This window comes from Nelusetta ayraudi, unplaced genomic scaffold (assembly GCF_046127955.1).
Source record: "Nelusetta ayraudi isolate G7.1 ecotype Tasmania unplaced genomic scaffold, CSIRO-AGI_Nayr_v1 ptg000011l, whole genome shotgun sequence".
Lineage (NCBI taxonomy): Eukaryota > Metazoa > Chordata > Actinopteri > Tetraodontiformes > Monacanthidae > Nelusetta > Nelusetta ayraudi.
In genome coordinates this window covers 22,245,548-22,271,799 of record NW_027466061.1, presented here as the reverse complement: position 1 = coordinate 22,271,799, position 26,252 = coordinate 22,245,548, and the positions used below count along the sequence as shown (strand labels likewise).

The 26,252-nt window shown below is 44.7% G+C and overlaps 1 protein-coding gene across 1 annotated transcript in view; it reads left to right on the top strand.

Moving 5' to 3' along the window:
• The window catches only part of LOC142885477 (retinal-specific phospholipid-transporting ATPase ABCA4-like), a 38,039-nt gene extending 13,514 nt beyond the window's left edge, over positions 1-24,525 (top strand). Inside the window, exons 13-49 of the mRNA XM_076021952.1 lie at positions 287-463; positions 1,662-1,884; positions 2,505-2,726; positions 2,842-3,046; positions 3,128-3,220; positions 4,037-4,243; positions 4,561-4,735; positions 5,111-5,242; positions 5,937-6,076; positions 6,166-6,303; positions 7,161-7,342; positions 7,556-7,661; positions 8,798-9,003; positions 9,671-9,725; positions 10,028-10,078; positions 10,510-10,679; positions 11,071-11,195; positions 11,335-11,433; positions 12,665-12,946; positions 13,777-13,809; positions 13,887-13,992; positions 14,085-14,159; positions 14,339-14,508; positions 15,350-15,527; positions 15,611-15,726; positions 16,588-16,735; positions 17,001-17,124; positions 17,276-17,405; positions 17,550-17,670; positions 18,547-18,609; positions 18,767-18,873; positions 19,773-19,914; positions 20,078-20,212; positions 21,485-21,588; positions 21,871-21,963; positions 22,850-23,099; positions 23,652-24,525. Of these exons, the coding sequence (XP_075878067.1) occupies positions 287-463; positions 1,662-1,884; positions 2,505-2,726; positions 2,842-3,046; positions 3,128-3,220; positions 4,037-4,243; positions 4,561-4,735; positions 5,111-5,242; positions 5,937-6,076; positions 6,166-6,303; positions 7,161-7,342; positions 7,556-7,661; positions 8,798-9,003; positions 9,671-9,725; positions 10,028-10,078; positions 10,510-10,679; positions 11,071-11,195; positions 11,335-11,433; positions 12,665-12,946; positions 13,777-13,809; positions 13,887-13,992; positions 14,085-14,159; positions 14,339-14,508; positions 15,350-15,527; positions 15,611-15,726; positions 16,588-16,735; positions 17,001-17,124; positions 17,276-17,405; positions 17,550-17,670; positions 18,547-18,609; positions 18,767-18,873; positions 19,773-19,914; positions 20,078-20,212; positions 21,485-21,588; positions 21,871-21,963; positions 22,850-23,099; positions 23,652-23,768 (5,200 nt within the window). The 3' untranslated portion in view covers positions 23,769-24,525. The remainder of the gene's footprint in view (positions 1-286; positions 464-1,661; positions 1,885-2,504; positions 2,727-2,841; positions 3,047-3,127; positions 3,221-4,036; positions 4,244-4,560; positions 4,736-5,110; positions 5,243-5,936; positions 6,077-6,165; positions 6,304-7,160; positions 7,343-7,555; positions 7,662-8,797; positions 9,004-9,670; positions 9,726-10,027; positions 10,079-10,509; positions 10,680-11,070; positions 11,196-11,334; positions 11,434-12,664; positions 12,947-13,776; positions 13,810-13,886; positions 13,993-14,084; positions 14,160-14,338; positions 14,509-15,349; positions 15,528-15,610; positions 15,727-16,587; positions 16,736-17,000; positions 17,125-17,275; positions 17,406-17,549; positions 17,671-18,546; positions 18,610-18,766; positions 18,874-19,772; positions 19,915-20,077; positions 20,213-21,484; positions 21,589-21,870; positions 21,964-22,849; positions 23,100-23,651) is intronic.
• Positions 24,526-26,252: the final 1,727 nt, after the last annotated feature.

Here is a 26,252-nt window from a genome sequence, read left to right as displayed (position 1 = left end):
TTCGGCTGTTTACGGTACAACAACAGGCTGTAATGGACCCAACGGGAGACCTGCCTCTACACAATTAAATAATCAGATTGTGCGCAGGCTTTGCGACGGGCTTATCTGCCTAAGTCAAGGCAGCGTCCATGTGGTTGGTGCGTTCGCCTTCAGTGCCCAGCAGAGGATTCATTGTCTCGGCTCTGCGAATGTGATTGGGATTATTGGACTCTTAAAGACGTGGAAGAGTCGATTGTTAAAGCTCTTGTCTCCATGTCTCACCGCCACGCAAATCATTGTCCGTCAGGTACTGGGACCCAGGCCCCAGGGCAGACCCCATGGAGGACCAGAGGTACATCTGGGGAGGCTTCGCCTACCTGCAGGACATGATCGACCACGGCATCATCAAGCTGCACACGGGGAATGACTGGCCGCTGGGAGTCTACGTGCAGCAGATGCCGTACCCCTGCTACGTGGACGACCTGTGAGTGGGTTGCAAACACTGAGGAAGATTTTTCTCAGCTCAGTTGTTGCATGTGCAGGATGCATTTGACACGGATGACTACGGACAAATGCTGGCTGATAGAAGATATGAATGTTTCCAAAAGTTTTCTTGAGTCCTAAAATGAACATCCCCTAGATTTCTCTTCCATATCCATTTGAGAAGAAAAAGAACCCACAGGAGAGGTCTTTTAAAAACCTTAAACACTGAGACAGTCTATTGCGCTCAGGTGGTGACCAGTAAGATTTTTTTTTATTATTGTTATTTTTTTGTACTGACAGTTTGACCAGCAAGACTTCCTTTTAGTGCAAGGGGTTACACAGGATGCTCATGACAAGCCTGCAGTTTCTTTGTGATTTTGGCTTATAGGTGAAGTGAAAAAATCTTTTCTGTTGAAAGAAACCTTCAGTGTATTGACCTGTGACCTCACCTTTACCCTTCAGTGATAGAAAATGGGCTGATGGCTCTGCTGCCACTGCTGCAGCATCAACGCTAGTCTGTTTAGCAGCAGCTAGCCGGTCGCTTCTTCCTCTTTGTCTTCTTCTGCGGTTCTTAAGGGCAGCTTGCAGCAGTCGCTTTCGTCACGCTAAGATCAATTATGAGTTTCAACAGAAAAAGCTTTAGACTGGAGTTTTGCAAGTTGCATTATTGAGATTTCTGACTTGAAACCACAGTGGCCCAATTGTATTGAAAGATGAATGTTTTCAAAACATGAAAGACACATTTATTGTTGGTAAAATTCAAAAGCAAGAAAGCAAGTTTTCGTAAATGTCTCAGTTTTTTTTGTCACTGTGCCTGTCCACGCTTTACACTTAAATGCCAGATACTAACTGTCAGGGTTTCCAACTTGCCAACTACCTGCCTAATTTTGTTTGTTATGAGTGTGTGCGCACTTTGGCTCAATTCACTAAAAAGCACATGGCTGACACAAGCTGTCACCATCAAGTGGTGTGAAACAGACATTGCGAGCTACTGTCACACGCCAAAAGTGTGAGAGTTGGCAACCCTGAATTTTACTGCCCCACTATCACACGCTGAAGTTCTGTCATGGCTAACTTCCTTCTCCTTCTCCTCCTCCTTCTCCTCTATCTCCTCTTCCTTTCCCCCCCCACCTCTTTTCCTCTTCCTCCTCCTCCTCCACCACCTCCTCCACCATTTCCTGGTCTCTATTATCCCCCAGCTTCATGATCACTCTGAACCGCTGCTTCCCCCTGTTCATGGTCCTGGCCTGGGTCTACTCCGTCTCCATGACTGTGAAGGGCATTGTGCTGGAGAAGGAGCTCCGCCTAAAGGAGACCCTCAAAGCCATGGGGGTCAACAATGAAGTCATCTGGTACACAAATTTCATCGACAGCTTCCTCATGATGACCATGAGCACGGCACTGCTCACCACCATCGTCATGGTGAGAAAATAGGGGAGGTGGCCACTGGTGGGAGGTGGTGATGAAGAGGGGGGGGGGGGGGGGTTGTATCGACTGGTCAGGCGCAGGCATTCTTTTGTTTTTATAGTATGTTATAGTGCCCTCTTGTGGATTCTATTTTCAGATTGACTCCACTAATATTTTTTCAACAGTAACGTTGGGTGAACCGTATACGTAAAAGAGACAAGTCCATCCATTCCTTCCCTTGATTGTTCCATTTCCTCAGAAAGTGCATGCTAAAATGCACTCTTCTGGAAAGATCTTTGTGATGTCACAATGGGAACCGATACCTTGCCCAGGGTAGTGACAGCACCTTCCTGCCAGATGTTTCTGCTACCCACTAGTTCGTCCTTGTTTTTCTTTCTTTCCAAACATATGAAACATACAACAAAGCATTTGTTTTTTGCTGTCAACAGCAGGGCTAAGGATGCTGTGTTCTGGGGATATAAGGAATTGTTTGAGGCTGCTTCTTTACTGCAGTTCATCATGAAAACAAACAAAAAAAAGACATGTAAATATAAAATGATACCTTTAATTTCAAGTGCACACTAATTACATACTGTACTGTATGTCTTTGTTTTCCAACTTGGCTGCCGCCACAGGGAGGAAAGGTGCTGAATTACAGCAACCCCATCCTTGTCTTCTTCTTCCTGCTGACCTTCACCATCGCCACCATCATGCAGTGCTTCCTCATGAGCGTCTTCTTCAACAAGGCCAACCTGGCTGCCGCCTGCAGCGGCATAATCTACTTCACCCTTTACCTGCCGCACATCCTCTGCTTCGCCTGGCAGGACCGCATCACCAGGAACATGAAGCTGGCTGCAGTACGTGAGGGGGCAAAAACAAAACTAAAACAAAACTAAACAAACTTCTTGCTGCACGTCCACAGTTTCTCTCTGTAGATTCAACAGTGCACATTGCGTCTCAATGCTTCAACAGAGCTTGCTGTCTCAAGTGGCCTTTGGCTTCGGGACGGAGTACCTGTCGCGCTACGAAGAGCAGGGTCTGGGTCTGCAGTGGGACAACATCCGAACCAGCCCGTTGGAGAAGGACACCTTCTCTTTCCTCACCTCCATCCTCATGATGGCCTTTGACGCCGTCTTATATGCCGTCCTGGCCTGGTACCTGGATAATGTCTTCCCAGGTCAGGCTGTCAGATTTTAACATTGTATTGGCAACGCAAGTTAATGGCACTAACATTCTCTCTCAAATGAATTTCTCACAGGAGAGTACGGCATCGGGCGACCCTTTTACTTTCCATTTCAGCCTTCGTACTGGCAAAGTGCTTCTCCGTCCCGCACAGAAGTGGATAATCAAGGTTAGAATGGACATCTGTAGGGAGTCCAGACCAGTGGTCACCCAAATTGTTGGGCAAGTTGACCAAGTTGATCACGTCCTTATGTAGATTATGGGCACTTTCTAAGTAGCTAAGAATTCTAAAGACTACCACAAGTGTGAAAAGTATTCACATTCTATAAAAGTCCTGATTCAACTCTTCAAATTTTAGTTTTTCAGTAAAAAATAAGAATGATTTTTTTTTGCAGTTAATGAAACAATACACCAGTTGATATTTTGCAAAAATGAAAAGCTAATGCACTTTTACTTCTGTATTTTTTTTCTTTTTCAACACAGAAAAACTGTAATAAGTATTAGTTGTAACCAGCGAGCCAATATTGAATGTTATTTTCTACTTGTGTGTTTTTTTTAGTTTTTTTTTTAGCAATATTAAAAATGTACTGAACAATGACCCAAAGCTGAGGTCCTCATAAACAATCTTCCTCTAAAATACAATCCTGTTTTAGATTGAACTACACAGCAGCATAGTTCAAATACTTAGCTCCACTTCAAGCAACATCTGTTGGAAAAAACAACAACATATAAGTGAATTACTTTTAACAAAACCTGTATCTTCGGAACGCTTTACATAACACAAAGGTAACGAGCATGTTTTTCCAATGTAAGCAGTAGAAAGTGCAGATATTTGTGTACAAATGTAGAGAGTGAAACTAAAAAGTCAGTAAAGTCAGAAAAAATAAATACATAAGTAAAATACAAATACCTATAATATCTATTTTAGTATAGTAACAGAGAATTTGCACATGGCTACTTCCCACCTCTACTGTCTACTCTGCAGATCCGGAGAAGCCAGAACCTGAAGACATCCAGATGGATGTTGAGGACAGGTGCAGCCCAGAGATGTACACCTGTAACGGCTCAGGCAGCAGGAAGACCTGCAAGCACCAAAGCAAGAGGGAGCAGCTGGAGAGGGACAAGGAGCAGCTGAGACGCCAGGAAGAGAGTCCCAACCAGCAGGATGAGGTTCAGGACTCGAAGGCGGAAGGTGAATATGAGATGGGCTGTAACTGAGAGACGACTGGGGATGGGCTCGAATATGGGAGCACGCTGAGGACATCTACTGGACAAGTAGGGTAACTCATTCCTGACATGACAGAGGAGGCTGTGCGCATGCTTAACAAAGTTAAGAAACAGGCTGTGGGAGCTTGATAGTTGGATAGTTGGTCTTATTTGAGATTGTGTAAAGAAAGAAATGTGTTGAAAATGACTTTCAAGTTTTCCCTTGGTAATTCCACATCCAAATAAAACACTCTGAATTTGAGGGGTCATATGGCAACTCTCTTGGTTGTGGTTGCTGTGCAGGTCAGCTGTTTGAACCGGATCCCCTGGGTCTGATGATGGGGGTGCAGATCCAGGATCTGGTGAAGATATTTGATGGAAGCTCTCGGCCCGCTGTCAATTCCCTGAACATCAATTTCTTCGAGAGCCAGATCACATCCTTCTTGGGCCACAACGGAGCTGGAAAAACAACCACAATGTACAGTGAAATCATCAATACCACTTGATTACCTATGAGCAGTGTTTTAATGCTTCATAGCAGCATTTTATTCTTCTATATGAAAGTGACCAGTATGAAAATGATTTTTCCATTGAATTGACCTGCAACAGGAAGAATGTGCTTGCAGAGTGATACTATAATCAACTGCATTCTCTTAGTTGAGACATTGAGGCTGTCAGCAATTTAATGTGGTAACTTACATGACATTATGACTGCAGGGAAAATACGAAACAGTACGTGAAGGAATTAAAGTGTTCTTTCTTGCCATTGGCTGCCGCCAAATCCTACAAACTGGACCTTGAACACACTCACGAGACTTACGTTGACCACGCCCACTTTTTTCTTGTGCTTTAGGTCCATTCTGACTGGTCTGTTCCCTCCAACATCTGGCACGGCCTACATTAACGGGAGGGACATTCGGACTGACTTTGACATCATCCGCTCCTCCATGGGGATGTGCCCTCAGTACAACATTCTGTTCAAACAGTGAGTGGTGTCACACATGTGTTGCTGGGAAGGTTGCGGAGTTGGAAGTGCATCAAAGGACACGGGTGAAATGTTTCACAAGCAATCAAAATCAAATAACTAACCCTAACCCAAATGAACAACAGGAATCGTTTCATTTCCAGGGAACTGTTTCAGATGACCAACCTACTGAAATTGCAATGAAACTTTCCATTAGCGAGACTGATGCCGTTCCCAGCTCTTGTTTTATTGAAATTGCATTGAAATGAGAAAAACGCTATCTTTGTGCATGGAAATCAATCTCGGTTTGAAGTGGAACGGCTGTGGATGGGGATGGTGGGACCCTGCATTCACACTATGACAGCTGGGATAGGCTCCAAAAGACCCCTGCAACCTGAGTGCAGGAGGGTATTGAAAATGGATTGATGGATGGGGATGGTGGGGAACTTTATTTTTAAGTTGCTAATATCTAAATGCTAAAAGCAGCAATTTCTGGGGTGTTTACAAAAGTCCAACTGTCCAGGAAAAATGTGCGCACAGTTTTTTTTTTTAAAGTGAAATACTAATGAAGCCTGCTAACTTGCACAAAACATTGAATTTCCTCCAAAAGTCGCAGACTTCAACACAAATCCCAGTGAAAGCCTGTATCAACTTTTAAAGCACTGTCGGAGAAAAAAAACAAAACAAAAAACATTCCTCTCTTTCCTTATCGCAGCCTCACAGTGGAAGAGCACATTCTGTTCTACGCACTCCTGAAAGGTCGCAGCCAGGCCGAGGCGGAGCTGGAGGTGGAGGACATGCTGGTGGACCTCGGGCTGCCTGACAAGAGAGACGACGAGGCCCAGAACCTTTCGGGTGAGCCACTTGTTCCGAGCAGAGCGGAAACCCGTCCTCACATGACCAGCTTCAGGCGTTGATAATGTTGCATGCGTGTCACCCGACAGGCGGCATGCAGAGAAAACTGTCAGTTGCAATGGCGTTTGTGGGAGGCTCCAAAGTGGTGATCTTGGACGAGCCGACCTCAGGGGTGGACCCCTACTCCAGGAGGTCTATCTGGGACATGCTACTGAAATACAAAGCTGGTGAGAACGTCCCATTCCAACCCCCCCAGGTCCACTTTCCTCAATTAAGACACTGACGAGCCGAATCCTCAGCGCAGCGCCGCGGCTCTCCCGAGGCACTTGAATTAAGTAGTCAACTGATCAAACGGAAAAATTCAGCTACGCAGCCACAACAAAAAGTAAAAATAGTAGTCACGAAGTCAGTGAGCTGCTGACGAAGACTCTCAAAAGACTAGTAGAACTTTGTCGTTCTTCATCGAACTTCATCGTTCATCATCGTATGAAAAAAATAGAATAATAGAAAAAAAAAACTGAAAAAGAAAGTTGTGGGACTATACAATTTGGCTCAGCACCCTTTCCCAATAAGACAAGAGGGGTGTGAAGTGTTGTCAGAAGAGGTTACTGGACAGGCACCCAAATATTTTTAAAGGGATTCAGATTGTGAAAAACATATTTTTTCAGTTCTTTATCATGTCTTCTTGCGTTATGGACACGTCAGCTAACACACCAAATACGAAAAATGGCAACTTGTATGTATCGAGATGGGCCAACTTTTCCCCTGTGACTGCTCTGAAATGAGAAATTCAGCTATTTCTTGACTTTTAATGCATCTGCAGACACTTGTCTTCTAACCCTGTGTAAGGCCTATTACTAGGTATTTATTTAAACCAAATAAACCTTTTTTTTATTGGATGTAGAACACCATCATTAAGTTATTAAATCTAGAAATGGCCATAATTGGACTCCATTAAAGTCCAGCTGCGCCAAAGACAGGCCTGTCATTTTCCAAGTTCCAAGGTAAAATTAATTGTATAAAATCATTTTCAAAATTGTAATTTTAATGTAAATTTGATCGCGTTGCTTGAACCCTGTTGCAGGACGGACTGTGATCCTGTCCACTCACCACATGGATGAGGCTGACCTGCTGAGCGACCGCATCGCTATCATCTCCAAGGGCCAGCTGCACTGCTGCGGATCCCCGCTTTTCCTCAAGAACTGCTTTGGGGTTGGGTTCTATTTGACGCTGGTGCGTCGGAGGAAGGATCTCAAGAAGAAGGAGGTGAGGCAGGCAGCCATTCACAGCCAACATCAGGCTCGGGACAGTCTTGGAATTCACAACACACCTGCAGTAGATTCTTTCAGCCTTGCCACACACTCACTCAGAAATACACACATCCAAAATGAGCAGACTCCTACCTCTTCTCCATGATAACCTCTCCCATCTCTCAAATCTGCCCGCATGTTTTGAATGAATCTGTTTCCCCCTCCACAGAACGATTGTGACTGTGCCTCAGACTGCTCCTGCTCCTGCTCCATCTGTACCGGATACAAAGATCAGTCTCAGAACCAGTCGCAGCATCTCGACAGAGTTCTGGATGGTAAGAATTTTCCCTCTGAAACTTTATAGTCCTCTTCATGAGGAGATTTTGAGATAAAAAAAAACAAAAAAACAAAATGCAAGAATACAGTTTTACAGTGCAATGTTTATATGAGTATCACATATATGAGTCTACATATGTATACAGGATATAATATAGTAACAATATACTATCCAATCAAGTGTTTGAATGATATGTAATGTTTAACGTTGATTGCTAAATATAGATTCTTTGTGAACTAGAAAAATGAAATTGGCTTACTCCTCAGTCCACTAGATGGTACTAATTGCTCGATGTCCAGGAAGGGTAAAAATCACTGCCAAGGAATGGCTCAAAAACTGGCAGGTGAAAATGTGGGGCAAGAACAGTCAGCATATATTGCAATTGTTTAAAATGAGCAAAGCATATCACTATGAATGATATCAGTGAGATAAATATTGTGATAACGTGATGTAATGAGGCCCCTGGTGATTCCCTCCCTACTAATGAGCTGCTCTGCCGCGTTCCTGTGTTTTTCTTCTGCGAAAACTTAAAAACTCTTTTGGGAAAACAAAAAAAAGGTCTTTTGGGATTTGGGCTCGGATTCGGTATCACATTGCGGGTTCGTCTTTTTATACAATAAATAGTATGGCTGGACACGGCGCATCCGTGGAATGGGATCTGTGGGCTTTTGTTTAAGTTCCTTGGCGGGGGTGGCCTCAGGTTGTAGGCTGCACATTAGCATGGAGAAGTCCTGATGTGGACGGACAAGACATTCACCAAAAGCGTCAAAAAAAAGTTGTGCGTTAGTGTGCCGTTGTGGGGGATTGTGTGTCCTCTGGTCCTCGGTCTCCAGCGTGACCCACTTAGTCAGGTTGTGAGAGAGATGCAGATGTCACATCCATAATTCAGCGGCAACACCAGCACTCTTTCTCTTGCCTCCTAACAATGCCCGAGGACCCTCTAACTGCGGGAATCCAAGCGTGGATGTTCCTGCTTCGTCTCAGCGCCGCCGTAACACTGTTTGCTTTCGTTTCTTGCCTTAATTAGCAGTTTGCTTCCCTTTGTTCTTTTCTTGGCCGCCGCTATTTGCGGGATCCGTTTTCTTCTCGCGCTGCCTCCGCCGTTAAAGGATGACTTCCTGCGTCTTCCCCCAGGGGATGTGGAGAGCATCACCGGCCTCATCCATCACCACGTCCCCGAGGCCAAGCTGATCGAGGCCATCGGTCAGGAGCTGACCTACCTGCTCCCCAGCAGGGCCTTCAAGCACCGGGCGTACGCCAGCCTGTTCAGGGAGCTGGAGGAGACGCTCGCTGACATGGGCCTCAGCAGCTTTGGGATCTCGGACACATCACTGGAGGAGGTAGTGTGACGGGGTCGATGACCTCTGTTTGTAATGTGCGAAATAAAACGGTGTCACAAAGCAGTGAATAACAACTTTCAAAGCAATCGATTGGATTTTAAGGGTTGCTCACTTTCAGAGTTTGTTGCTAACTTTCCGGTCTGGATATTTAATCCTGAACTCTAGTTTAGTAGCCAACAAATTCATAATGTTATAAAGTCCACTGCCCTTTAGAAAATCAGCACATTCAGCTCTTGTGTTTACAGCCTCACACAAAAAATGTCAGTCAGTGTTTGCCTCCTTCTTAAACCGATGCTTTGCTGGACCTTCCACATGTTTGGAAGGGGACAAAACAAGGCAGATCCAGATGCTGGTCAAAGCAGCTGGACTGAGGGTGTTGTCACTAACTTTGCGACATCACAAAGGGCTGATTCTGAACGTTATGTTCCAGCACAAACTTTCAGAATGGTAGAGCAAGTGAAAGAAGTAAATGATGGAGTAACACATTTAATATGAACAACTAATGGGATGGAAGTTTGCCTTGCCATTTCACACAAACTGACTGATCATTCTTGGAGGTTTCAATTAAACCTCCATAACCTTTTGATTTAAAAGCTGAACATCCACTGAGGGTCTGAAAGTTTAAGGATGACTTTCTCTGCTTTTTTCTTTTTATTGTTGTCATCAGATATTTATAAAGGTCACTGCGGATGGAGAGGCAGCGAATAAAAGCAGCGCTCCCGGTAAATACCACTACAGATATCCCTCATGGCCTTTTGCTGGAATTGAGTTTGTGACCCGTTGCCACGCCCCAGTTTCATGTCCAGCCTGAGTTGTTTGACCCGTTGACTCACTGCAGTTTATGCTTTCACAGTGAGCAACATGAAATTCCTTGTGACTGTCCCCCAAATGTTGAACGTTTGCTTCCCTTGTCCCAAGTTAGCGTGTGATGTGCCGCGCCCATTGTCCTTTTCACCACCCACCCTTTTCAGTTTGTGTGTGTGTGTGTGTGCGTTTTGTATCCCACTTGAATTCACACCTTTAGAGCAGTGGGTGACACAGTGGAGGAAAAACACCAGCAGAGAGGATGACCAAGGTCAGGAACCTCAAATCCTTTTGTCATTTGGTGCTGCCCTAGTGAGTCACTCAGCGCTTTATTAGAGTTTTGTTGCCACCTGTAATGCCCCCTGCCACACACACACACACACACACACACACACACACACACACACACACACACACACACCCCTCGAATTCTATGCAGTTTTAGATTATTAATGCAAGAAAACGCGATGCAAAAGATTCAACATTGATTACTTTTTAGCCTTTTTAGGCACATGGATGCACAGTAGCTACTCGCTAGCAGTGGTCCAGAGCTCCTCCCATACCCAGCTCTGCTTCACATCCAAATGTGCACTCATACAAACTCTGTTGGGACCTTCAGCAGAAGTGCTGCTCCACATCCAGCACGTCTGCCGCCGTACGCGGGCGCAGAATTTTACTCAACTGTTTTCCATTTGATTGCAGAGCATAACGGTGTGATGCAAACCAACGGCGAGACACACGACGCAGACAGCAGCGCAGGGAAGGGCTCCCGGCAGGTGAAGGGCTCCAGTCTGGTCCTGAAGCAGTTCCACGCGCTGCTGGTGAAGAGGTTTCACCACGCTGTCAGGAGCCAGAAAGACTTCATCGCACAGGTTAGAGAGTGATTCTTTATTCAGGTCCCCACTAGCTTCCTCAGCTGTTGTTGCTAATCTTCCTGGGCTCCACATACAATAAAAACATTACACATAACATATACATAATGGTATAGGTTATGGTGTAGGTACAGGTTGAAAGTTCACAGAACCTTCAACCTTCCAAATAGTATCTACATTACTTCAATGCAGTACAACATCATTAACCTCTCAATACAAAGTGGAGAGTAAAAGACCAAGTCAGCTGCAGGAGAACATTGGGTTAAAAATCTGACAATATATAATACGTAATAATTTTACAGTGTGAGTACAGCAAGCACACACTGATCTGATGACTTTCACCTCCAGTTGCTCACTGATGTGTTTTTCTCCCGCTGCTGATCGTCCTCAGATCGTCCTCCCTGCCAGTTTTGTCCTCATTGCTCTCATCTTCACCACGATCGTCCCTCCGTTTGGAGAGTATCCCAGTCTGACTCTGAGCCCCTGGATGTACGGACAGCAGTTGACCTTTTTTAGGTGAGCAGCTGATAATTCTACGCACTTCAGCTTTTGGCTAAACTATGAAACGGACACCGAAGTGCCCTTTAAATCTTATCGTCATGCCCGTATCTCTCCCACTGCATTTACACCTTCATGTTTTATCATTCCGACCCAGCAACGAGCAGCCACTTGACCCCAAGATGAAGCACTTCGTGGAGCGCCTGCTGCACAGCCCGGGCCTGGGCACACGCTGCATGGAGGGAGAGCCGCTGGGGTGGGTGCAGCAACCATTCAGCTTCAGTAGAATAAGATTAGATTTTACCCACGGAGGTCAATATTGATTGTAATGTTTAGTGCACACACAAAAGCATCATTTTATATGACATTATGTTACATGCACTTTGCTGTTTTAATGTGGGAAATCTCCCCACTGTGGGACCAATGAAGGAATATCTTATCTTATCTTATCTCATCTTATCTTAGTCCAAAGAATCAAATCAAAGAGAAGTTCATTGACACATTAATGCATCATTAATTACAACCTGAGGCTGGCCCATTCCACACCATTAACACTTTTTCGAAGACATTTGGTGCTGATCATTTTTGCTTTCTATTAACATTAACCTTTCAGGACTGATTCATTGGTAATATTTCTCACAGATCCATCTATTAAAGCTGACATATTAATTATTTTTCCCTGTTCTAAATATTGACTGTTTACTAATCGGTGTCCATGTATTATACTTGTATTAAAGAGTTCAGAGTAAAAAACACAGCAAGCAAGTAAACAGCTGTGGTTGTGGTAAAAGCTGCTGGCAGTTTAATCAGAATTTGGCTTAGACTTTTGCTTATAAAAAGAATGACAAAGAAAGGAACTTAAGTATTTCTCTATGTCTTATGTACACTTAACACCACACTGTGGCTCACCATAGGGGTGTGCTGTGTGTCCTTTTGCTCCAACTTGAAGCCTTTTGCTGTTTCCAACTGACTGAACTGACAGCAAAGGAGTTTGATCGGTCAGTTTTAATGTGACAGGCAGAAAGTTCATCCAAAGTTTGTGCTCTTCCCCAGATGTTGCTACAAACGTCGGAAAATAAGACACACACATCCAAAAACTCAACTCTGCTGGGCAGAAAAGTAAAATACCAAACGGGAAAAGCCAAAATCCCGGAGGCAAAAAGAAGATGAAATATAAAATAAAAGTTTAATCACAACCACATATGCTTGTCACATGTGTTTGTGATTAAACTTTTTTCCTCGGGACCTTGATCTGGTGCGCGCACTCCACTTTTACTCTTCCCCAAATGGGATGTGTAAAATATAACCAGTGGAATTGGGGAAAACGCTCCTTCTGGCTCATTTGGTTGAAGTAACAAGTCAAAGTCGATACCTCCTATCCAGTGTGTCCACAACCTGAACCCGTCTTCAGATCCACAGACATTTCATCTCCTGTCTCTCTCTCTCTCTCTCTGTCTCTCTCTCCCTTCTTTGATCCTCCAACCCAGGATGCCCTGCAGCAACAGCACGGCACAATGGGAGCGCCCCAACGCCTCAGCCGTGGCCGACAACATCTTGCAGAGCCCCGAGTGGAACCTGAGGAACCCGTCCCCCTCCTGCCAGTGCAGCACCGGTCAGAAGCTCACCATGATGCCCATCTGTCCCGAGGGGGCAGGCGGCCGGCCCCCCCCGCAGCGGCTGGAGGTCACCGGGGACACCATGCTGGACATGACGGGCCGGAACATCTCGGACTACCTGGTCAAAACCTACCCCAGTCTGATCAAAGCCAGGTGGGTTGAAGCTTTGTAGGTCGAGGGTCCACACCTCGTCACTTCCTTGGTTCCATGCAGAGGTGAACTACTGTTAGACTAAGGGGTTAATATGTTCGTCTTTTGGCAATTTGGCTTTTAACTGATTTATTTTATTTATTTATTTATTTATTTTTTACGACATTTTAATTTTAATTTGGCTTTTAACTGATTTCTCTGACTCCTTTGTTTCTCTTATTTTATATTCTTATGCCTCTTACTGTTTCAATAATTTTAGACATTTTCATGACTATATGATTATGACATTTTATAATCTTAGGTTTTATTTTTACCTCCGGTGTTTCCTAATGGGGGCCCTCCACGCTGGGAGTTGTACCTGGTCTGCCTGCGGGGACGTTGTCTTGGAGATCCCTCATGCACTTGTATGACCTGCCCAGGTCTGTCCGGTCTGGGTGAGGTGGTGGTGGTGGTGGTGGTGGTGGGGGGGGTCTCTGTTGCGACGCTCCCTGTGACAGCAGACTATGGCGCCTCTCTGCGTGGATGGCCACCCATTGGTGGCTTTTCCTCACCCGTATCCTTAGTGCCATGCTATTTTATCCATGTGTGTGTATGAGTGTTGACGTATGTGTGTATGTGTTCGTGTGGAGGGGCGGGTCCATCTTTTGGGGGGGGTTGGGAGGGATGAGCTCTTATTTGTTTATTTTGCTGCATGTTTTGACATTTTACTTTTGTTTTAATCTGTGAAGCACTTTGGGTTGCATTCTTTTCATGCAGGAAAAGTGCTTTATAAATAAAGTTTGATTTGATTTGATTTGATCTGCCTGACTTCATGAAATCTTTTTGCTTTACAGTCTAAAGAGCAAATACTGGGTGAACGAACAAAGGTACTGACTCACGACACTGACTCACTCCCCTGGCTGATGGTGGACGCTGAAAGTAAATAACCGTCGTCTGTCCTCAGATATGGAGGCTTGTCGGTTGGAGGGCAGCTTCCGATCCTGGACGTGGACCCCAGAGACATCCAAATTTTTTTCCGCCAGCTGGGACGGATGCTCAACATCACAGCGGTATTCTCTTTTGTTTTGATCATAAATGGCAAACGGTACAGTTGGCTGAAACGATTCCTTCTAATTAGATGTTTTCCCCCTCTGCCCTGCAGGGTCCGCACTCTGCTCTGGCGCTGAGGGAGATCGGTTCCTTCTTACGGTACATGGAGAGTGAATTCAACGTCAAGGTACATCAGTATTATAGGAGGATTCCATCAAGTAACTGGCCCAGAGGAATTTTGTCTAAACTGATTTGCAGAAAGCTAAGCTAATTTTGCATCAGGAGGATCGGGCATGAGCACATTCTGAGTCGGGACCAGTCTGATGGTGTGAAATATTTTAAATCCATCGCCGTCCTTTCTGCCAGGTGTGGTACAACAACAAAGGCTGGCACGCCATGGTGGCCTTCATGAACGTTGCCAATAACGCCGTCCTACGAGCCTTCCTACCTCCGTCGGCCAAACCCGTCCAGTTTGGCATCACGGCCATCAACCATCCGCTGAACCTCACCAAAGAGCAGCTGTCTGAAGTCACGGTGTAAGGACCGCAGTTTGTTCTTCACTTCTGAGAGTGGAGACCCGTTACAAGGAACATACGCACACAGCGTTTTTTCAAAAGCCTAACGCATAACATTTAATAGCATCTGTTGCAGTTCAATTGAAAAGAAGTACATGTGTATGTTATTAGTTTGACACCTAAAATAGAAAACTACTGTTCTAGTAATTAGTGTCTACGTTGGTAAGGACCGATGTGTCTCAGAATGTGGCGGATTCAGGATTCAACCCTGACGTCACAGACAGATGTGAGGTCAAGTGGTTTCATGGTCTCTTACCATTAGATGGCACTATATTGTATCCACTGGGCCGTGGATACAATATAGTGCAGCACAAAGGATCTTTTTTTTTTGGCCTTAAAGTTTTGGTGTCAAAATCTTCTTTTGCGATTCTTTTCTTCACGTGCACCGGGAGAATAGCAGCTCAGCCATCGGCACGGTTCTCTCAGCCGGCCTGTTGTTGAACTGTTGATATTTTGTTTCATTATTTTGTTCGTTTGTTGGTTCTGTCCTTGTATGTTCCGTGTGCAACGCTTTACGGCAACACTTAAGAGACTAACATCGACACCTCCCGATTTGCTTTAAGAAGCAAGCTAGTTTACAACTATTTTGGCAAATTCTCACAGATGTCACAGCATTTTCCCATGACAGTTTTTTACATTTCTTTAAAAAAAGATTTATTTTGAATTATTGACCTTCAAACTGACTTTTAGCCATTTGTGTGCTCGTCTCTTTGTGAAATGCATTCCAGTCCATTTTTAGACCCGAATGTGCTGATTTGGTTTTTCCCTCCTCCTCCTCTTCCTCCTCCTCCTCCTCCTTCAGGCTGACCACTTCAGTGGACGCAGTGGTGGCGATCTGTGTGATTTTCGCCATGTCCTTCATCCCCGCCAGCTTCGTCCTCTACCTCATCCAGGAGCGTGTGACCAAGGCCAAGCACCTGCAGTTTGTCAGCGGGGTGAGCCCGATGGTGTACTGGGTGACCAACTTCTTCTGGGACATGGTGAGTTAAGCAGTGGCTGCGGACTGCGGTTGCAGGGCTCGGCTACAGTGGTAACTGACTCTCACTCTGTGCGTCTCTGCCAGGTCAACTACTCCCTCAGCGCCGCCATGGTGGTCGGGATTTTCATGGCATTTGACAAAAAATGCTACACGTCGCCTTCCAACCTGCCTGCGCTGATCACGCTACTGCTGCTCTACGGGTCAGGCTCCTTTTTTTGTCCTTTGTAGCCAGTTTTCCAAACTCTATTCTCCATTCCAGACTCCAGTGAGGCAGATTTGCGTGATTTGCAGCCTCCTGCAAACATACTTTTCTTCAGCTCCCCGCTGAAGCTGACCCTCTGTTAGACCTCCCGCAGAAATTATGTCATTTTCAGGGCTGGGACCATCGCCTGGCGGTGGCTGTTGTCACAAATTTTGTTATTCATGTGAAAGCAGTACCCTTCGTGACATCACAAAGCCGTGATCTCCAGTAGTGTGTTTTACAGTGGCGGAATAAAGTCACCCCTAAAATGTTATTCAATCCACATCATTGTCAGATCATTTTTTTTGTTTGTGTTTCAAAAGGTTTGGCTGCATCAAAGCACCACACAAAGAAATGGAAATTATTTTGTTGTTTAAATTTAATAAGACAAAATGAAAAAACTGAAGTATTGCACTTCTCGTACTTTTTTTTTACTCTCGTACTCGGGATGTGTTGCAAGGGACGTCATCCCGCTGTAATATCCAGTTCTACACTGGACAGAGCATGTGCAGCATCTGGGTAAATGTTGGTGACTGCACTAAAATAAACTGCAAGACTAAAGGTTCTTTGCTCAATACAATACATCACAAATGCATGAGGTGTCCAAACACTTTTCTCCCCACCACTGTGTACACTGCGACATTCTAGAAGTAAACGACAACATGTTCATTTCCAGGGAGCCTGTTGACATGTTAAAGGTGGTTGTCACTCTGAAAACGTTGCCAAATAACAGCTTGGAATAATAATTATACAGGACCTTCGAAAGTGAACACTGTGAGGACAGTTTCTGGTAAAGGTGGTTAAATGTGTATTTCCACAGGTGGTCGGTGACGCCCATGATGTATCCCATGTCCTACATATTCAACATCCCGAGCACTGCCTACGTGTCGCTGTCCTGCATCAACCTCTTCATAGGCATCAACACCAGCGCCATCACCTTCATCCTGGAGCTTTTTGAGAACAATCGGGTGAGTGCAGCAAGCATGCAGAGACTATCAAGATCAGCTTCTATAAGTGGATTAATGTTGACACATTCCGGCAGCACTTCAGGGTTTTGGACAGCTTACTGATGTTGTATATGAAAGGTCTCACACTCACAATCTGGGAAAAGAAAAGTAGAGCTCAGTTAAACAAGTTTCAGAGACAACAACCGTGATGCTGAACAGGTAGAATCTGTCGCTAAAATGACTGATTTGCTTATGCTTGCGTTCTGTGTGCACTGGTCGCTGCCAGTCTCTGCTGGTGTTCAATGAGTGGCTGAAGAAAGGCCTGCTGGTGCTGCCGCACTTCTGCCTGGGCCGCGGCCTGATCGACATGGCCATGAACCAGGCCGTCACCGACGTTTATGCCAGATTTGGTACCGTACCCGTATTATACTTCTTCCAATGTTGCAATCAAAGAATCCTGCTTGAATTGTTCTGTCATAATATTTGATGAAACAAGCTCCACTATGCACCGACTGAACCATGGCATCGGTAACAGCGGCGGCTCTCCTCTGTGTGTTTTAGGTGAGGAACACACTCAGAACCCTTTCCGGTGGGACTTTGTGGGAAAGAATGTCGCTTTCATGGCAGTCGAAGGCTTCGTCTATTTTCTTCTCAACATTCTGATCCAGTACCGCTTCTTCTTGGATCACTGGTAAGAGACGAGCTAAACCCACATCAGCATACAGGCAGCCTGATATGGTATTCACAGGAAATTTCCCATTCTGTGCGGGTTCATAATTCAGTTTAGGCCTGTTTTATTAGAGCCTGAGCCTTTGAAAAAAAAAACTTTCCTCAGGTTATCAGACTACAAGAGGACTTCAGTGCAGGATGAGGACAATGACGTTGCAGCAGAGAGGCAGAGGATTTATGATGGAGGGAGCAAGACAGACATCCTGCAGATCAGAGACCTCTCCAAGGTAAAACCCAACAAACATCCATCTGTTCGTTTTCTCACTGCTTAATTTTCTTTTGAATCTTTGTTTTTTTTTTTTTTTTTTTACAGCATTTTTATTGTTGTTGGCATTAAAAATTAAGAACAATAACAACAAAAACATTTTAGCCATTTCCCAACTGCCACAACGTCTCGAATGCAATGAAATGCATATAATCCATACTTTAAGCCTAATAAATTGAGGGTTGAAGTGCATGGCATAAATAAAAAACTGCTCAAATTAATGGATCATATAGTTTATCGTGTTCGCAATAAAGTAAACCTATAAAAAAAAAAGTTGCCATTTAAACAAGGGTCATGTGTATGAGACCACCATCCAGTGCAAGGTTTATGCCACAGCAACCATCAATTAACAGAACTATTCATCATTGTTACCTATGAATTTTGAAAAACATAGAACAAAAAGTTTATTTACTGATATTCCCACAAACAAGTCTGAAATAATTAGTTTAAAACATTCTGTGAGTTTTATGACTGGTGGTCTAATACATTTAATTGCCATGCATATAAATTCATGCTAAATGGAAAGAAGTTTAAACATCCCGTGTGATTTGTTTTAGTGCCCACTCTGGGGTTAAAGGACCATCTACAGCTTTTAAATTCAAGGTTTAATTTTCCAGCAGCCCTCGGTTCATTTTCATGCCCGCCGACAAGAAAAAAAAACAACAACAGTTCAAAAAGATATTCGAGCCATTACAGTTAAAATGTAGAAAACCCACAGGGAAAATGGATTAGGCACGTTGAAAACACTTTGTGTGCTTTTACTTTGTTCACTTGTTGGGTGGTTGTGTGTTTAAAGCGCTGCATGGCTGAATGACTGTTTGTTCCCCTCTCTGCACAGACCTACATGGGCAGGAAGAGGGCAGCTGTGGACCAGATTTGTGTGGGAGTACCTGCAGGAGAGGTGAAGCCACTGAATTCTCTGGCCTCACAGCTGCCAATGTTTTATTTAGCCAGGCTTAACCTGACAATTACTGTTGTTTAAAAAGGGATACAGAGGATTTTCTACTCTTACTGTGCCCTCATCCGGACACACCGACTGTCCCTTTTTGTCCCGCCAGTGCTTCGGTCTGCTGGGAGTTAACGGAGCCGGGAAGACGACAACCTTCAAAATGCTGACTGGCGACAGTGACGCCAGCTCCGGGGAGGCCACAGTGGCTGGTTACAGGTACATTGAGCTCACTCAGACCACTCAGTGTGCTGGCTCAGCACAGACTGTACATGTGTTGTTCACATTGGGTTGTACAGTGCAGCGATGCTCACTGTGGGTATAAACTTGAATGACAAATTATCTTTAGAAAAGCCTCCTGTCAATGTTTGTTTGTGGAGCTGCTCCAAATTGATGCCAAGGTTCAGTTTTTGGACCTGGTATAAGCTGCTCTGGTAAACTGCCTCGCCGAAGGTCAATGTGATACTGATGCAATGAAGCTAAAACTTGCAAAGTGTGTCAACGGCTAAATGATTAAAACATAAAGGTTGCGCTCTGAATATATCCCAATAGACTTTGGTGGGAAAAGACTCTCAAATAAACAACATAATAATTCCTGCTCCCATATAGTATGTGATTTCCATGTCATTTGTTTGAACATTCCCTCCCTGAAAGGCTGTGATTTGTCAGCATGATCCCACCTCTACTGGACACTGGATTAATGATGATGAATAATTCATGTGTGTTTGGAGGAAGTAGCTGTGGTTCCCAAAAAAACCTTCATGAATAATAGAAAAATGTGGCAACATGTGTTTGAAGCTCCTCCTCACTGATTATAAATTCAGTGTGGACAAAGTTAGTGGTCTGAAACTTGGTGGTAGTTTTTCTTTTAATTGGAGATACTTTTATAAATTGTAGATATATCATGTTATTTTAGCGGAAAACTGTCATTTAAAATCATTTTACTCGCTGTTAGACTGCAAAGACACAGTGTAGAAAAAAAATGTGATGTTTTTATTAAAATGTCATTTTGGTGAGTGTGATTATTGATTTTTGCACTCTTTGATTTTGATCAAGCACGGCACACTGTCTTTGTTCATGTTATTCCCTCATTGACAGCCTTCTATCTGCTTTGCCAGCACCCAAACAGAGATACTGGACGTGCACCAGAACATGGGCTACTGCCCTCAGTTTGACGCCATCGATGAGCTCCTGACCGGCAGAGAGCACCTGTACCTGTACGCTCGTCTCAGAGGGGTGCCCGAGTCTGAGATCCCCAGAGTGAGTCTCAGTCCAGCTGCTCGGCAAACAAGCTTCCCTCTGATGTGTACACATCCTCTTTTGTTGAGGATCGTAGTTTGTAATGATGTTCTTGGACTGCTGGTCTCTGTTATGCTTAGCCTTGTTTGTTTGTTTGTTGTTTTTTAATTTTTCCGGCCTGTAGGTGGCAGAATGGGGCATCCAGAAGTTGGGTCTGAGCGAGTACGCCGGCTGCTGTGCAGGGACCTACAGCGGAGGCAACAAGCGCAAACTCTCCACGGCCATCGCCATGATTGGCTGCCCCGCGCTGGTCTTGCTGGTGAGGGAGCCGCCGCCTTTCCATTATTGTCGGAAACGAAAAAATTGTATGTGGTGGTATTCTCTAGAGGTCTTATTCCTTCTTGAGAAGAGGGTCATATATCACCTGGCATCTCTGTTGATAAATATCTCCCTCCTCCATTGGAACAGCTGCAAAAACACCAAGACAGACAGACAGACAGACAGACAGACAGACAGACAGACAGACAGACAGACAGACAGACAGACAGACAGATAGAAGCAACAGCCTTTACAGTGGGCAAACATGCCGCAAGTTCAGAAAACATGCACATCGCCTGAAAGGTTAGCTGAAATTGAACAGACAGATGGACTTGCCTCCGATATGGAGAGTGTGGGAGAAGGAGAGGAGTGCGAAGCCTCCTTGTTTTGCTGTCCAGGTTGTGCTCAGCTGCGCTCTCTAGTGGTGCGTGTCGCCACTTTAGACTTAAACTGGCATGCCAGTATGGAACAGCAACCACCAAATCATTGCATATTTGTCATGTACCTATCCGACAAGGAGGTTTGCTCCTGCCAGTTGTCAAGGGAAGGTATGCAACAGCTGGAGGTTTCCATTCCATTCAAGGGACAACACGAGACACATCAGCCACACTGAGGAACTAAACTCTCGCCAAAGCCAGTCAGGGCTGAAGCAAAACAGTGTCGTCCACCCAGAAACATCCAGGGACAGTATTTGTTTCCTTTTGATGTGAGAACTATCCATTTAGTTGGGTGTGGTGAAGAGGGAAGGGCTGCTGCTAATCCAGCGTGCACACTTATTAGCTCCTGTATTACTGGTGTTCCTGTGGAGCCTCTGAGGGCAGCGAGCAGCTGTCACTTTGCTGCTGCATCTGTCACTAAACTAAAATGAGACAATTTGTTACTGAATGGCAAACAACAAAAACAACAAAACAAAAAAAACACACATAAAAAACAGCCACTACTTTACATTGCTGCTTGGTATGCGCAAAGATTTCAGAATTCAAATCTCTGCGATCCAGCTGCGGCACAAGGTTATTGCCATTTGGCTTTGGGAGGTTCTTTTTATGCAGGGATTTATCAGCGACACAGGATCCAGATGGGAGGCCATATGGGTTCAGTCGAGCCTGGCCTCGCGCCTTTCACACATTGGCTGGCTGAGTGTGGAGTCGGATTCAAACTGGCATAAATTTGAGATCTTTTGCCGTATGCCGTCGGAGATAAGGATTTGGTTTGTGTTCATCTGGAGCCGTGCGGAGGGAGTGAAGTTCCCTCGTGTGGGTTTGTGTTTGTGTAGGACGAGCCCACGACAGGGATGGATCCCCACTCTCGACGCTTCCTCTGGAACGCCATCATGAGCGTCATCCAGGACGGCCGAGCGGTGGTGCTCACATCACACAGGTCGGCCTGCTAGTACTCACATTCATCCAGTCTTCACACACACACACACACACACACACACACACACACACACACACACTCACACACACACACGCACAGCAGTAACAGCTGACCAAACGCTGTGGACCGTCCAGCCAAGGGCTGTTCATGAAACTCGGGACCAGTGTGACCAGTGTGACCAGTGTGACGCTTGCTCGCACTGGAGGAATTCTGATTGACTGCTCTGAAACGTGTTGTTGTGTCAGTCGAAGGTAAAGATGGATTGTGGTTGTTTTCCACCAGTATGGAGGAGTGTGAGGCCCTTTGCACTCGACTGGCCATCATGGTCAACGGGACCTTCAAGTGTTTGGGAACCATCCAGCATCTCAAATACAAGTGAGTTGGTTCTTCTGCATTTCCAGCTAGAAATGCAAAGCAACTTTATATTTAGGGTTTCCTTAATTTTGAGACAATAAAGTTTTAAGGCCGCTCCTTAAAATTTCAGTGTCTGAAATTCTAATTGTAGCTTCACAGAGGACAGCATGAACCCAGTTAATCTGCTCAGGGACTTTAACGAAGTGTACCAGAAGGTTTATTACTGTACAAACTTCTGGATTTTACAGCATATGAAAAAGTTGCAGATGTTGCTTCATAAACAACAATTCTGTTGTAGACTTGTAGTTTATTAGGACAGAATTTTTTATTCTCTTCTATAGATGTGCAACTATCTTTGCTCCTGGTGTTTCTGGATGAACTGTCATGTCATGCTGTAGCACATGGTGTCAGTTTGTTTCAAGACAGGAAGATTTTTTTTGATCCAGGTGTAAAATAAAATGAAGAAAAAAAAACTAATTTACCCTTTAAAGGGCACTCAGTAACACAATTAGATATTTGTCAATTGGGAACGTGACACATTAGCAAAGAGGAACTTCTCATTCATCAAAGAGTACATGAAAGAATGCAGAAACAACTTCACCAAATCAGTGCATGGAACCAGGAAATGAGCAACTTCAACCACCTCCTCTAACCAGGAGCAAGAATCTATTTTTTTTATTATATTACTGTGAATGATGTGTCCAAGTTTGCACATTGTAAGATTAATTTAAAACTGTGTAATAACATGGCTCTGAAAATAAGCAGGTCTGGTTCCTCCTGCTATAAAGGGTTAAAAAAAAAAAAAAAAAAAAGAAGCTTTCACCTCATTTTTAACCCTGATTGAAAACTTGAATCCCCACGTGGTGACACTTATTTCGACACGCTATGTTGCGTCTCCTCTGCCCAGATTCGGCGATGGCTACGTAGTGACCATGAAAATCAAGGCAGCTAAAGCGGGCTCGTCCCCGGACCTGAAGCCCGTGGAGAGCTTCATGGAGAGCTCCTTCCCCGGCTGCGTCCAGAGGGAGAAGCACTACAACACGCTGCAGTACAAGATCGCCTCCTCCTCCCTGGCCAGGATATTCCAGCTGGTGGTGGCCAATAAAGAGAGGCTCAGCATCGAGGACTACTCTGTTTCCCAGACAACACTGGACCAGGTGCGTGTCAGCCTGGAAACGGGAGGAGAGGCAGCAACATGTTTTCCACCCGTAGGGTCCAGATTATTAGTTATCACAGTATTTCCGATATTATCTACGTGGGTTAAATTCAGTGTTTTTGGACCGCTAGATGTGTTTTTAATCGCCCAAATAAAATTCAGAGTGGAATCAGAAGTGGTTCCCTTTAGGAGGAAAGACGCAGCTCCAAGCGTCTGTGATTGCAGCCAGTCTTCTGTCTGGGGTTATAGATCATAAATGAATGGGTAAATTGAAAGCCGTGCTCCCCGTTTCCCACAACTCTTCAGTTCAACTGGTCTTCATTTGTAGAATCTCAATGCTCGATTACAGGAAATGCAAACGACTTTGACATCTTTCTGCTCCATTTGCTTATATGATAAGCATGAAATATAACAAGAAATGTAAAAACTAAATAAAGATGACAAGACGGTTGAATTGCTTTTTGGTCAACATTTGAACTGCATGCAAATAATTACTGAAAAATGGCTCTAGTGACCACATATCTTCTGTATTTTTTTGTTTGGACATGTACAGGTGTTTGTCAACTTTGCCAAGCAGCAGACAGCTGAGGATGAGGATGTTACGCTACACAGGCGGACAGCAGGCGGAAGAAAGGACATTAAGATCTCACCAGCGCAGAGGAAAACATGAGCTGTCGCCTGCATGAGAAACCGAAACACGCACGCACGCGCGCGCGCGCGCACACACACACACACACACACACGCACGCACGCACGCACGCACGCACACTCACACACACACACACACACACACACAGATAGGCGTTAGTCTGCAGAGCAGTGGGAACCATTATGAAGCCACTTTTGAAATTCCATTAGTCCAATTGCTTTTTGGAATAGTGACAAGCCTGGATAAATTTCCTGCCAAAAGTCCAGCCACAGGCAAAACAATGGTATTCTACAGTACACACACACACACACACACTCGGCGACCTGCGTCAGCTACCAAAACTCTTCATCAACATAGTTGTGGAAAAAAGAAACCCATTTTTCCTTCCAGCTACTGACTTGTATATAAAAAATGCACATATTGTATGTGTGGTGAATATTTAAGCACTTTAGAGGCAGCATTTTTTTTTCTAAAAAAAAAAAGATGTTTACATGAATGCATCACCTCAACTTTACGTGACATATATTAACAAAGCCGGTTGTCTGTGTTTCGATATTTGTTGGTCAGCAAGTATTTCACATGGCTCCTGTTTCTTCCTGTCGTTCGCAGCTGTAACTTGTCACTGTGTCTGTTCAATCCACCGCCAACTGTCCAGAGACGCGTGGCTAACTCCAACTGAATTTACTGTAACTCTTGTTGTAGTTGAGGAAAATCTATATTTTTTCACCATCTCCATGATTTGCATCCTACAAATAAAGACAACATTTATATTGTGCAATGTTTTCTTCATCCCGCAGTGGTATTCTGAAATCTCTTTCTTCCGTTTTGTCAAACTCAAGCAGAGAGCCTTTTTTCAGCCACCTCTTGTGGCCTTAATGTAAATTGCTCTTCTCATCCCGCGCTGATGTGAAAGCACTTTCGCGTTTTCTATTCCAGAGAGGTGGTGTAACTGCTTCATGATTGGGATTGGCACTTTCAGTAGCTTGGAGTGTTGTCGATGATGATTGGGGAGTAAACTGGTCTGGTCTGAATTTCTTCTATAGTCAACGTTCTTTTTTTTTTAGTTTGTCATGTTGACGTTCAGGACCAGGTTGTTAATATCGCACCACTTGACCATCTGCTTCATCTCCACCTCATCATCCCCGCGGAGCAACACTGTACTGTTGCGTCACCTGCATATAGAAGACAGGCCTGGGGGGGGGGGGGGGGGGGGGGGGGGGAGCCAGTGCTCGGGGAGCAGGGAACAGTGAAAATGTCATTTACAATGAATTTGGATTGAGGTCTTTTTTTTATTAAAATAAAAAAAAAAAATCCAGTAACCAACTACACAGACATCTGTAGTCTGTTTGATTTAGTCAGTTTGTTTATCAGATGCTGCGGGTGGATGGTGTTAAATGCTGGGCTGAAGTCCAGGAACAACACACACGTAGGTGTTCCTCTAGATGTGGAGATGGGCGTGGCCCAGATGGAGGTCTGAGGAAACAGCGTCCTCTGTCAGGCGTACGTGTTTTTTATGTGTTTATTTTTGTGTGTATTGTTTTTTTTTTTTTTTTTTTTGGTGTTTTGGTGGCGGTTTTGAAGCAGGATGGTGCAACAGCCTGACTCCACTAACATGTGACCTTCTGCATTGTCAGATATAAGGCAATGAAAAGTTCTAAGTAAAGCTCTGATGGTGTTATTTCTTCTGCGGTAGCACATCAGATTGAGCATCACATGCTCTAGCTGTTGAAAATGAGCCCTTTCTGTCCTTTTGTTTACGAAGCTAAACTATCCACACGTTAGTGCACGAGAATATCAGTCCTACCGCTACCGTCGCAGACAGCGAGAGGCAATACCTCTATGGAAAAAAAAAAAAAACGTTGGTGAATGCTGGAGTCAGTTGGTCTGCTCAGCCTTAAAGCACCCATCCTGAGATGCTATATGGAGACCTCAAATATTTCATATGGGCCTTTTTCCATGATGGATATGAGAAAAAAAAAAAGTTGCCATCTGACAATCAAGCGTTATGTTTTTCACTTGGCCAAGCTTCTGCTTTGTATGTTGTTTTTTTTTCCGCAAAAAAAAAAAAAAAGTCACTGATCTTGGGTGTAGGCGAAGATGGATTCTCCAGTGCAAAGCCGCGGTGCTGCTCCTTTGTCACACCCTGGATTTATCGACCACGCACTCCCATCGCTGTTTCTCTTAGCGCAGGTAGCGGCGTTATCGTCTCGGGCCACTCGCCATCCTCGGCTTTATTGGCCGCCTCAGAGGCGCTGAGGGACGATGACATCACGCTATCTGGAGCTGCTAATGAATTCTCTGGTGTGGATCACAGGCCCCTCTCGGGCCCATATGGTCATCAGAAACATGCTGATGAGAGTGAGCGGTGTCGCTGCGGGAAGGCAAAAGCGAGTCCTGCTGTGTGCACGCTGTGTGCACCCCTGGCACGGATAAATGCTTGGAAGTTCTCTTTCAGAGCGCGACGTTGATTTAAAAGGTGTTATAAAAGAGCCTAATGTTTACCGC